Source organism: Ictalurus punctatus, chromosome 19, assembly GCF_001660625.3.
Source record: "Ictalurus punctatus breed USDA103 chromosome 19, Coco_2.0, whole genome shotgun sequence".
In the NCBI taxonomy this organism is placed as follows: Eukaryota; Metazoa; Chordata; class Actinopteri; order Siluriformes; family Ictaluridae; genus Ictalurus; species Ictalurus punctatus.
Window position 1 is genome coordinate 20682386 of NC_030434.2, and position 12801 is coordinate 20695186.

Here is a 12801-nt window from a genome sequence, read left to right on the forward strand (position 1 = left end):
TAGTGTCGATGCTGTGAGCAGCCATGTTGACTCGAGGTCACGTGCTGAGCACAGAGGTGAGGATTTTTTTTTTTTAGGAGGAATTCCGAGCTGTGGGGGAGGGGGAGGGGGGATGGGCGGGGTCAAATTGTTGGAAATTAAAAAAAAACAACAAAAAAAAACAAAACAAAGGATCTTCTTTTTCATTCCAGTTTGAAACTCACCTAACAGACGAATTTTTTAAAAAGTGCGATCGCTGCTACAACGCTTGTCCCTGTGAAGTCCCTTGAAACCTGCAGCGTTATTCGATGTGTTGATTGTAATTTCCACTGGAACAGGAAGTCAGGGTCAGGACATATCGAGTGGCTCCTCCCCTTTTTTAAATAACCAATAGCGTTTAGCTTACCTCACAGCTCGGGTTAAGTTTATAAATTATGAAATTGAAAACATTGAACGTGAATGAATTCAAGCCATTTCCTTCTTAGCTAACTTAGAGTTGGATAAAATGCGCACATTCGAACAGAAAGACATGTTTACGACCCGTGCTTGCTGAATGGGCGGCTGTGGCTCAGGTGGTACAGCAGATTGTCCACTAATCGTAGGGTTGGCGGTTTGATCCCTGGCCCACGTGACTCCACATGCCGAAGAGTCCTTGGGCAAGACACTGAACCCCAAGTTGCTCCCCATGGCAAGCTCTGCTACCATTGGTGTGTGTGTGAATGGGTGAATGAGAACCAGTGTAAAGTGTTTATAGAACCGCTAAGGTTAAAAAAGCGCTATATAAGTGCAGATTATTTACCATATGATTTCTCTCACTCGACAACTGCAATGTCGGCAAGATGACTTTTATAATGTTGGGGCGGGACACTTCAGATTCTAGAGAGCATTTGATTGGAAAGTGCAGAATGATGTCATCAGGATTGTTGATCCGTATCGGTGGTAGAAAGAGACTGTAAATTTCTTTTTTTTTTATCTTCTAAATGCAAATCTTGTCATTGTACTGGAGCGCACTAGCTTATAGAAAACCTTAAGGCTAACATAATCATACTAAAAGCCATAAAACCTCACTTTTGATTTCATGGGAGACTTTAAGTTTCACCAATAAGTGCACAGCATGATTACGCAAAACTCACGGGACAGAACGAAATACAGTAGTGCCAATGGAGATTCGTAAAGAAAACATGCTAATGGACAGGAAACATATCCTTATTACCTCCAGCTCATTACCTCATTACAGTGTAGTCTCTCATTACTCTTCATCATATAATCTGACACAAAGAACAGAGTTATCTTGCAGTCTGTGACAGAGTTCATTTCATACAACGTGACGCGGAACAATCTTAAAAGCCTGCTGAAATCACACAGTGTCAAACTAACTTCACTCAGTTTCTCTGTTGTGTGTGTATTTATCAGCGGTGGAGAAGTTATCCCTGACTCCCTCTGAGACACAGCCCAGTAATGTGTGGCTGATCGTTGGGGTGGTGGTCCCCGGGGTGGTGGTCCTCATCATCATCATCATCCTCTACTGGAAACTGTGCCGCTCAGAGAAACTGGAGTTCCAACCAGACGCCATGAGCACCATCCAACAGAGACAGAAGGTCTGGGTCGAACCATTTCACAGTGTATGTACAAGTGTGTGTGTGTGAGTGTGTGTGTACATAAGTGGATCACTCATCCGCATTACATGTAGAATAGGCACTTGACTCTTCATTCTATCCACCCAGTTAAGTGTGTTTTAAGATAAGTGGACTCTTAGTAGGCTAGGTTAAATTTTACCATTGCCTTGCTTTAATGGAGCATTAAACAATGTTGATCTGATTGTAAGATCATTTGGAAGGTAAGATGTCTTGCCATTGGTTTGTGTATGTATGTTTGTGTGTGTGTGTGTGTGTGTGTGTGTGTGTGTGTGTGTGTGTGTTCAGCTCCAGGCCCCAAGTGTGAAAGGCTTTGATTTTGCCAAGCTCCACCTTGGACAGCATAGTAAAGATGACATCATGGTGATCCAAGAACCTTCCCCTATGCCACCATCTGTCAAAGAGGCCACGCCCTCTGAGGGCGGAGAGCTGAACACACCCAAATCCAAAGGCTCATCCACTAAAGTGTCACGTGCAGCTCGAAGGAGGAGCAGGTAGTAAATGAATGTGTGGGTGTAAATGCGCATATCTGTGTGTTCTTGAAGCACATAAAACACCATGTGACGTGTGTGTGTGTGTTTGTGTGTGTGTGGTAGATTGTCTCCATCTGATGGTGATTCGTTGGCTAGTGAGGCGTCCAGTGGCCGAGAGTCAGCAGAGGAAAGCACTAGACCTGCGGTCACACCCAGCGACAGCAAACCTCATCACCGCAAGAGCAAACATGGTAACAGACATAGTTTCACACACACTCACAGACACACACACACACCGCAGACTAAAAGTGTATTTTCATTTTGCACTATGGCAAATAAAATAGAAGTTGAAACAGGCATGTTGACATTGCAGTACAATCAATCAACTGCAACACCTCAAGTCATTGTAAAATGAAAAATACCACAGCAATGTTGAATTCTCGATTCTGATTGGTCCGAATTAATTTTCCTTAACAGCAGCTTTCAAAGTAGTTCTGGCTTTATATTAATGTGCTCTTTCTAATGAGTGACCTTGTTTCACAGACACAACATTTACATATAGTTATGTTTAATTCCAACAACAAGCATGTAGTTATGTTTAATTCTACATCAGTAAACATAACTATAAATGGATAAAAAAAAAATCCATGATATTCTTTTAAAAAAAGTCATCTTTGGCAAATTGCTGTGGGATAAGAGGAATAAAACACTTTGGCGGTCTGACTACACCACCCTATGATCGCTGTGATCTGAACACCACCCTGTCACGTTTTATTCAGATTATGTCTAGGTAAAAAATCTCACTTTGGCTTTTTTTTTCTATCTTTTCCTTTTTTTAAACTTCCACTTCGGATCAACAGCGAAAAACAAACTTGGTAAGCTGCTCTCTTTTTCACTGAGCTCACCAGTCTTACTTGGAAACTTAGTAAGAGTACCTTTGACCCCTGACCCTGTGTGTAGCAGGTGCGGCATCAGGCAGCGGAGCTGATGAACAGTTATCGTCCTCCTCCATATTTGACCACGTTGATCGGCTGTCTCGAGGTTCGTCTGACGGAACACGCCGGGTCTCGAATAAGGTCCAGTTAATCGCCATGCAGCCTGTGCCGAGCCCACCCTCTCATTCGCATAACCAAGCCCTAAGCCCCGCCCTTAGTGAAAGGATGTCAGACGGAGGAAAGGTTAGCTCTGAGGTGAGAACACCGTGTTCAGAGGTGCACTCGGACATACACTGGTAGAACTGCAGGGTTTTTTTCTGAAGCATATGGGTTTTGGTTCTGTTTGCATTCAGATCCAGGTTGCTCTCAGGCATAAGTCTGAGATCGAGCACCACCGCAATAAGATACGACTGCGGGCCAAGAGAAAAGGCCACTACGATTTTCCATCCATGGAGGACATTATAGCAGTGTTTGGGGACAGCTCAGAGCAGCAGCGGGTGTACCAGCAAGCCCAGGAGCAAATACACAAGATCCTGCATCCTGAAACACAAACACCTTCACCCAATGGAGAGCCTCACAGGAGGTAAAAATAATCTTTAAATACTTTATGCGTTTAAGTTGTACAAACATTATTTTTAAGTATGTTTAACTAAACCCAAGAACTGTAAGCCAAGTTGAACAAGTAAGTTTTAATCTGGATGTATACCACAGTGCTGCAGAATTGTCAAATCTGATTGGTCAGAAAGTGTTGATTTTGTATTATTATTATTTTTATTATTATTATATTTTATAGCTCTGACTAGTAGTAATTCTGTCTACAAGGTTTACATTAATGTGCTCTTTTTCATGCGTTTCTATAGTAACCGTTTCCACAGGGACTTGTATGACAGACACTCCACCTTACCAATGTGTGTAATTGTTTATATGGTAAAGTTTTCTGACTGGAAGGAGCATTTCTGGAAGGAGTCTCCAGTGTTAGCACTTTGTAACAGTCAGGCATAAAGCTGTAACTTTTAAAGTTTTCCGACACTGAAAAGTCTTCAGGACAGACGACTTTACCCTTTCCAGTTTCTCATTAACATGACAAGCCGCGTTCTTTGTTTATTAAATTCAAGAGAGCGAGAGAGGTGAAGGAAAGACCATTTACAGCTGCTCTAACATAAGTGATAACAGGGACTAATTCTGCAACGTTAAATGTAACTGTGAACCACTTCCGTGGTTGGGGGTTTGAATCCCACCTCTGCCCTGTGTGCATGTTCTCCCCAGGCTTTGGGGGTTTCCTCTGGGTACTCTGGTTTCATCCCCCAGTCCAAAAGACACGTGTTGTAGGCTGATTGGGATCTCCAAATTGTCTGTAGTGTGTGAATGTGTGTGCACTTGTGCCCTGCGATACCCCGTCCAGGGTGTCCCCTGCCTTGTTCCCTGAGTTCCCCGAGATAGGCTCCCTGTGACCCTGTGTAGGATAAGCGGTACAGATAATGGATGTATATTGGCAAATGGCTGTGGTATAAGAAGAGTAGAAACACATTTTCAATCATTTTAGGTTGTGAAAATCAATATTAATGCGAACAAACTAGCAACTGTCTATCAAGTACAGTAAGATCTAAACCAGTCAAGAACTTTATTTATCAGTAACAAAATGGAAATTTCCTTAATATGTGACAGATGGGCATTCACTAGTTCTCATTTTGTACTATGATCATCAGATTTCTATAATGAATGGTTTAGAATCCATTTGATTTGTTTTTACAAATCATTTTCACTTAATGTGTGTGTGTGTGTGTGTGTGGCTCAAGAGGCAGACGTTCTCCCAGACAGCGCCAGCGGCAGAATTTGAGTGCAAACAGCAGCCTGACTGATAAAGACCGTCTCATTACCGACGGCGATGCCACGTACAGGAAGTACCCGGGAGTCAACAATGTGGCCTACATGGTAAAATCACACATTTTTAATTAACACCCTCCGCTTTCATTTCAGGAGCATTCACGTTATGTTACCTTCTCGTTCTCGGTCCAGTCGGATGCAGATCAGCTCCCTGATGTCGGTAGCCCCTCCCCGACTGATGAGGTATTTGTTGACCCAGGGTCTCCACCTCCTGGCCCCGCCCCTGCACCGCCCGCTTATATTCCACCTCAGCCAACCATTGAAGAGGCACGTCAGCAAATGCACTCCCTGTTAGATGATGCATTTGCACTGGTCTCACCCTCCTCACAGAGTAGCTCTGCCCCACTGAACCTTACTGGGGTTACAACAATTCCTGAAGTGGAAGGGGTCAGTCCCGGTCCACCCTCTAGTCCACCCCCGCGTTCTGTCCGCCAGTGGGGATCATCGTCCTACCCAGCAGCCCCTGCACACAGTCCCTTCTCTGCAGTGAGTATAAGAGAATAATAATACATACACTTTTAATATTTTACGTGATGTATATGAGCAGATTATTTGGAATGAACAGATAATGTGTTGTAAACAGATACGAATGACAATGGCGTTATGAGTAAGAAATTCAAATTCCTTTTTTTTTTTTTAAAGAAATGTTTCATAGGACAAGTTTCAAAGGTTTTTACCTTCATGCAGGTGTAAACACGCAGTCAGATATAATGTTATTTATATATCACTGCCTGTTGCAGTGGTTTAAATTAGGCTACTGTTTATATTGTGGGAAATAGAACCAACTAAATTTGTTAGAAAATGTCGCAAGCAGGTACAAACAAAAATAATACCTGCGTGTGCTCTAGCCAGTCCCTCCAGGATTTCACAATTTTGCGATTGCAGAAATGAATGCAAAATCAATCAAACTCCGCAATATACAGAAGAATTTCCAATTTTTCAAAATTTCTGCAGATCCTCGTCAGATTTGGGCCAAGACGTGTCATGTGACGTCATCACAACACGCATACAGCCAAAGCCCTCTTCGTGTGTTGAGCATAAGTAAAAAAAAGAAAAAAAGAAAGAAAAAAACATTGCATCCACACCAACTTCAGTTTTACATCTAAACCCAGATACTGATAGACATTTGAGCACTAAACAAATACACATGAATCGACTTCTGTGTCATTGTGTCATCTTATTTGTGTATTTGTAGAGGTATGCTGAATTAGGAATGTCCCCTACATCTGTGCAAAACTTACTGCAGAGGTGAGCTTGATTACAAAATGCTCTGATGAAAACCTTGAAGGATTTATGATACAGTATAGCTTTCTCTTTTAAAAAAAAGTTTGCGTACTTACACAGAAAGGTTGACTATTCACTTTGCCACCAGGCTATTTGCTTGATTGAAACTGTGCCAAGAAGAGTGTAAAGGTTGCTGTATAAATATTTTCTAAACACATTGATGTCTGGTTAACAGGCAGGCGCTGGGCCCTGGATATCTGGCATCAGGAGAGCTACAGTCTGATCCAGGTTATTCAAGCAGGGGGCAGTATGGAGAGGAGATCCCATCGTCCTCACGACCACGACCTGTAGGGGGCAGCACAGGTAGATGTCTCTATTAACCTGCGTCTGTCACAGTTGATATACTCTGCATGTGTTGGTGATTTAATCTGTGTGTGTAGGTGCACAGTTACATCAGCTGACACAGGTAGGCTTGTCCAGTCGGATTGGTGTGTATCCCGGAGTGGGACGCAGTGTGTCTGGACCCTCAGGATCCAGCTGGGCTCAGTACCGGTCAGACGAAGAGGTCTCCAGACCTGCAAACAATCGAGAAGCTGTGAGTCACATACACAATTCTAGTGGTAAAGCTGGTCATGCAGAACTCAAAACATAGCTGAAGGTATTTCGTAGCATGCTACAACAACATGTAAACTATCCTTTCATTTTCTGTCAATTCAAATGTTCATTACAGTAAGTCTTCCTTCCCTGACCATATAGTGACTTGAACGACTTGAACTTTTCCAAGTTCATGCAATGTTCCCCTTGAACTTTTACAAAGTTCCCCTTGAACTTTTCCAAGTTCATGCAATGTTCCCCTTGAACTTTTACAAAGTTCCCCTTGTACTTTTCCAAGTTTTGCAGTGTTAACACCTGAAACTGAAATTGACTTAACTGGGATTATATGGGATAAATATACAGTAAATATCCCATAACATTTAAGTGGGTAACTACTGTTGCTATGAAACCCCTTAAATTAGTTCTGGTGCAACCAGTTGCCTTCAGAAGTCACATAATTATTTGAATGGAGTTCACCTGATCGCAATATAAATACACCTGTTCCTGGAAGACCCTAGAGGTTATATCTAAACAAACAACTTCATGAAGCCCAAAGTTGAAGCTGTGAAACATGTCTGGTAAAATGTTTTAAATGAGGGTTTAGTAAAAAAAAATATATCCCAAACCTTTGAAGATCCTGCAAAGCAACATTCAATGCATTCTTTTAAAAATGGAAAGAATGTAGCACAACATCAACTCTGCCTATAGGTGGATGTCTACCATAAAAAAAAGTGTAACCCTTGGTGGGTTACTCTCAACATGATGCTACCACCACCATGCTTTACTGTGGTGATGGTGTTCTCAGGGTGATGAGCAGTGTTGGGTTTCCAGCGAAACGTTCTGACTAAAGACCAAAATATCAAGAGTTGCTCTTATCAGACCAGAGAACCTTTAGCTACATGTTTGCTGAGAACCTTTAGCTACATGTTGTTAAATGTAAGCACTCTTATTGTGGTATTGTGCTATTAGTTGGTATAGAGTAATTATAATGGCGCGCAGTATTAATTCTGGTCTATACAAAATGATTGATACATTTATTTTCCCCTGAGCACAGAGTGAAGTCATTCCATAGAGTTTAGGCGATTGAAGTCCTCAGAATAATATGTGACGGAGAAGAGGATCAGTGTCCGATCGATTAATGATCAAATGTATAGTCAGAACAGTCAGGATATTTCCTCCAACAGATTACAGATTAAAATGAAACAATCCATACGCATCCTTCTGAGCAACCACGGGACACTGTGCTCTTTCAAAAAAATACTACTGAAACCCAACCAGCCTCTGTCGCTCTTTTGCAGCAGATCCTGATGTTCCCTGAGTACTTATCATCTCCCGTGTTCCAGATGCCCAGGTCATCCCTGAGAGATTCTCCCACGCCCACAGCAGGATACCCCGGCCCGGAGGAAGCCTCTCCACCTGTGCAGTCCTCAGCCTCGCTAATCAAGGCCATCAGGGAGGAGCTGCAAAGACTCTCCCAGAAACAACCAGCCATGGCCGTCTACCACAGCTGAGATACACCGTACCTAACCAAAACACTGGCTAAACTCCACCCACAGCTGGTTGCTGAATTTTAAACATGTTACCTAATCCCTCACTGAATACACGCACCAGAGCCAAGGTTTGTTTGAACCCTATTTCTATCCATATACAGCAGGCTGGATTGATACACCAGGCAATACCACCGCCAAGGTACCGTGCACGGACCATTTGGATTAACCTGAGGGGGGTAAAAAAAAACACCCAGCATACCACAGATCAAACATCACTAACTTAAAATACAACAAGTCACCTCACCCACGAATATTCAATAGAAACTCTTCTCTCCTAAATTGCATGCTATTTGAAATAATGAAACAGAAGGGGAAAAAATAGACTTGTTTGTGAATTTTTTTTTTTCTTCAAATCCAGCGTGAGACCCCTCCTCTCCTCAGTGCCATTTCTACATGTCCGTCAAAGTGCTTCCTTCAGAAGGGTCATCATCCAACCCCTCGACTTCCTCTGGTGCTAAATCCGATTCCCGTTTCCACCGACCATGCCTGAAAATTGAAGCAGTGAAGCAGTGGTCAGCAGCGGCTCTTCCTTTAGATCTACATTTCTGTGCAGTTCAGTTCCCAAAGAAAAATCGCAGGATACCGTGATTACGTGGGTTATGATGGCTGTACGCTTCAAACAGGGAAATAAATCTTTTGATAAGAGTGTTTTGAAAGGATGTGAGCCAAGCTGATGGCATGACATCAATCATAGAACAACTAAAGAATGACGGCTGTGAACAAAACATGTTATATTTGGACCGGAGAGGTCTCAGAACCAGAGGCACAATGTATAGGAGTGCTATTCATGAGACCACTGACACTTCATTTGTCAGAATGTGAGCAATTTTCTGGTATTTTACTGTGAAAAATCCTTTGTTCAGCTTTAGTGGTTTAGTTCTGAAACCAGTAATTGATCCAGAACACCTTGATTAGATACATCAGGTGTGTTAAAACTAAAAAAAAAAAGCCATATACTTCAAATAAATATCAAAATAACTAAACCATAAATGAACCACTGAGGAACATGTGGTCATAAATATACTTTCTGGTCAAAAAGAACCTTCTTGGATGGGAATCGGTTCTGAGCTTGATATGTAAAGAATAAAACACTTCCAGGGGTTCTGTTATAGGAAAATAATCAGTGACGCTGTGGTATGATTCGGCCTGAGTTACTGTTCCTGACCCATAGCAGCACATCCTGAGGTGTTTTATTCCACTTCTACCACAGCAAGTTGCCAACAATGACAATTTATGCCTTTATAGTTCAGTTTTAATGTTTTGTGGACCGTCCCCGAAACAAGCTGTTATCACTTGCATTATAATGTATAATGTTGTTTCCTCATTTTTTTCTCTTTCTTTCAATGTCAAAGCCATTTATTGTCCTGTGTACAGTAACGTGTACAAAATACAATGAAATCCTTTCTTGATTGCTGCACCACAGACTATAGACATGACAAGAGTACAATAGATTTGTCACTGCTACGTACACAAGTGGGCATGTGTGCAGAAATGACAAAAATGTACACATGACAATCCAATAAGGCATGAAGTGACATTATTGCTGTTATAAAGTGTCCAGTGTCTTATGGCATTGAGGCAGAAACTATCCCTGAATCGTGTAGTGCATGTTTGAATAGTCCTGAGCCATTGGCCAGAGGGCAGAAAAGAGAAAAGTGCCTGTGCAGGGTAACTGTGGTCGTTCATGAGTAGCCTGTTGTGTACATCTCCTCAAGAGCTGGTAATTGTGTGCCAATGATTTTCTGAGCGGTTTTAACAACCCTTTGTAGAGCTTTCCTTTCCAGCATGGAGCAGCTGCCTACCAGGATGCAATGCACCTTGTAATTTAATAAGACATAAGGAAAAAAAAAACAGCCAGCATGTCATGTTACCAAGAAACCACAAAAAGCAGAAAGTCCTCTGTCTGAAGGCTTTCCTGTGTCAGAAGTCATAAAGAAATCATACAGCTTTACCTTTGTAATAAGGTCCTTCCAAAAATACTTAATAATAAACAGAAATCCTTAACAATTCTCAGCAAATGAACAATTACACACACGTTTGAATCTGTTTATGTGGAGCATCCACTTTAAGTCCCTGTGTAAATTGTTACTATAGAAACGGTAACGTATTCAGTCCCTACAGGATTTTGCGATTGCAGAAATGGACACAAAATCAAGGAAACGCCGCAATATTTGGAGGAGAATTTTTGGAGAATTTCTCAAAACGGTTGCAAATTTTTCAGCAGATTCGGGCCGAGACGTGTCATGTGACGTCACAAAGCCCTCTTCGATTCACGTGCGTCGAACATGAGTACAGCTAAAAGGTCTCATTTACCAACAAACATATCCGCGAAAGGCCGTGATTCAAGTAGTTCGATTCCAGTAGTTTTCCGCAAAACACAGAAAACTCCGCCAGTTGCATCGCAAATTTAAAAAAATAAACGCAGCAAATTCAAACAATTTTTGGCCGCAATATTCACGAAGAACTCTGCGAAATCCTGTCGGGACTGAGTATTAAAACAAGCTCATTAATAGTTATCAAATTAATTCCTGACCTATTAGAATTGAGAATTCAGCAGCGATGCAGTATGAAATTTCAAACAGAGTACAAATAAACAAAGATGTGGTGTATAGGAAGTTCTGTTTGAGAGCGCACAAACATCATGTTGCAGTGTACAAACGTGAACTCAGACCGCAGCTATCTTCCTGCTTCAAAGCGTCCATTTTGTTCAGATATGTTTTAACTGAACTGCGTAATGTTAGATCTTCTGGAAGAGACTTGGTGACCACTGCCTTACGTAGTTTTGTCCATGACCACTGTCTTCTGTCCGAACTCTAAACCTAGAGGACTCTGAGTCACTCATGTGTGATCATTTCAGCTGGTCCACTTGTGTATCATCACAACCTGAAAGGAAAAAAAAAGTACCCAGTCAGTTGCTCAGTCCATTTCCCCAGTGGATCAAAATGCCAAAACTTTCACTCAGTTACGTGAAGGATTCAGTCATGAGACACAAACTGGAGGAAAAGTGTTGCTCAGTATCGTCATGACTTCATGTCGCCGTCTGTCCAGAGTGCTGGGACGATTTTATTTCTTTGTTTTCAGCTTGTTTTTGTCTGTGGATCGTGAGAGTTTGGCTGTGCCGTGAGCCGGTGTGTTCATTTAGAGTAGGGCACGCTTAGCGCTTTCCCCCTTTGTGTGGATAGTTCTCAGTTTACAGCGGTTTGTTTTGCACATTTTTTCATCTTTGCACAATGTTTTCATAGTGGCAATGCAATGCTAAAAATACTGTAAGGGTATCTGGAAATAAGAGGAAACTATACAGTGTGTATATATATATATATATATATATATACACACACAGATATTATGAATTATATTATAATATACACATATATACAAAATATATATATATTAATTGCATACTAATGTATTCCTGATGAGCACAATATGATTGTATGTCTAAATTATATTAGATTTTATTTATTTTATTTATCACTATAAATATATTAAGTCATTATATTGGATAAAGTGTTGATATGAGATATGAGATAAAATAAATTAAAAAAAAAAAAAAGACCAGATCACTGTAAAGGCATATAGGTGATTTAGCTCAGTAATTCAGTAGGCAATCTGTATTTTCGTGTATACAATCATGTGAATTTCGGCTAAGATTATCTTTTTTTTTTTGTCATGGTGGCTGTAAGTTTACGTGATAAGATGGACCTGTTATGTATTGTGTTGTACACCATGCCATTAAAAAAAAATCCCTTCTCTGACAATTAAAATGGAGCATATACTCACCCTAACAGGCCTTAAGTCAATCTGCATGTTAATTAATGCTTTTTTTATTTTTTATTTTTTAATTTAACGTGTTGATGTATTGATGGGCATGCTAATATATATGCTTTAAAAAAGAAACATGCTTAAAAACGGCGTGAAATCCTAAAGCAAGCTTGATAGATAGATTTTGTTGAACATAAGTGAATGCTGTGTACTGGTGGTATAGGAGACTAAACATGAACGCTCAAAGCACAGCTGAATCACCTTGATCATGAATGGGGGGGGAGAAGCTTCGATATTTTGCAGTTTATATACCCGAGTAATATTTTTTTGAAACCACAAAAAAAAATCTGTATTTCTGATTCAAAAATACAATACAGAGAGATATAATGTGTATATTGACCATTTTAAAAATGAAAATGTGCAAAGGTAAATGTCATTCTCTAAAGCAGACTTCTGCAAAGACCAACTGGGAAAATGAGTTTTCGTTTGGGTATTACACCAGTCAGTCTGTCATGTACGGAGCCGCTGAGGTGCCAAGGTGGATTATTTTTGAGTAGAGTGTGGTCAGAAATTGAGTATATTTGAGGCCACACCCAAAGTGTTTCTGAATTGTTGTGAATTGTGTAACCTGAGCCCACGGCTTATTATGTTATGGAATGTCGTACTTAATACGTGGCCTCCAGTTAATTATTTAGCAGGTGCGGGCAGAAAAGTCTATTCACTTTGAGAATTCCTTAAGGCTAATAGTATTTCCATGTAGTAGGGA

The 12801-nt window shown here is 41.0% G+C and overlaps 1 protein-coding gene across 4 annotated transcripts in view; it reads left to right on the top strand.

Annotated features, from left to right (window-relative positions):
• The window catches only part of si:dkeyp-27e10.3 (UPF0606 protein KIAA1549), a 31155-nt gene extending 19563 nt beyond the window's left edge, over nucleotides 1-11592 (top strand). The window contains exons 11-22 of one of the 4 annotated variants that reach the window (XM_017494032.3): nucleotides 1393-1601; nucleotides 1902-2107; nucleotides 2210-2337; nucleotides 2947-2961; nucleotides 3050-3276; nucleotides 3375-3604; nucleotides 4818-4953; nucleotides 5038-5391; nucleotides 6101-6153; nucleotides 6365-6492; nucleotides 6570-6724; nucleotides 8022-11592. In XM_017494032.3, the coding sequence (XP_017349521.1) occupies nucleotides 1393-1601; nucleotides 1902-2107; nucleotides 2210-2337; nucleotides 2947-2961; nucleotides 3050-3276; nucleotides 3375-3604; nucleotides 4818-4953; nucleotides 5038-5391; nucleotides 6101-6153; nucleotides 6365-6492; nucleotides 6570-6724; nucleotides 8022-8234 (2054 nt within the window). In that variant the 3' untranslated portion in view covers nucleotides 8235-11592. The remainder of the gene's footprint in view (nucleotides 1-1392; nucleotides 1602-1901; nucleotides 2108-2209; nucleotides 2338-2946; nucleotides 2962-3049; nucleotides 3277-3374; nucleotides 3605-4817; nucleotides 4954-5037; nucleotides 5392-6100; nucleotides 6154-6364; nucleotides 6493-6569; nucleotides 6725-8021) is intronic. The other 3 variants (XM_017494040.3, XM_053688088.1, XM_053688089.1) reach the window with 3 other exon arrangements.
• Nucleotides 11593-12801: the final 1209 nt, after the last annotated feature.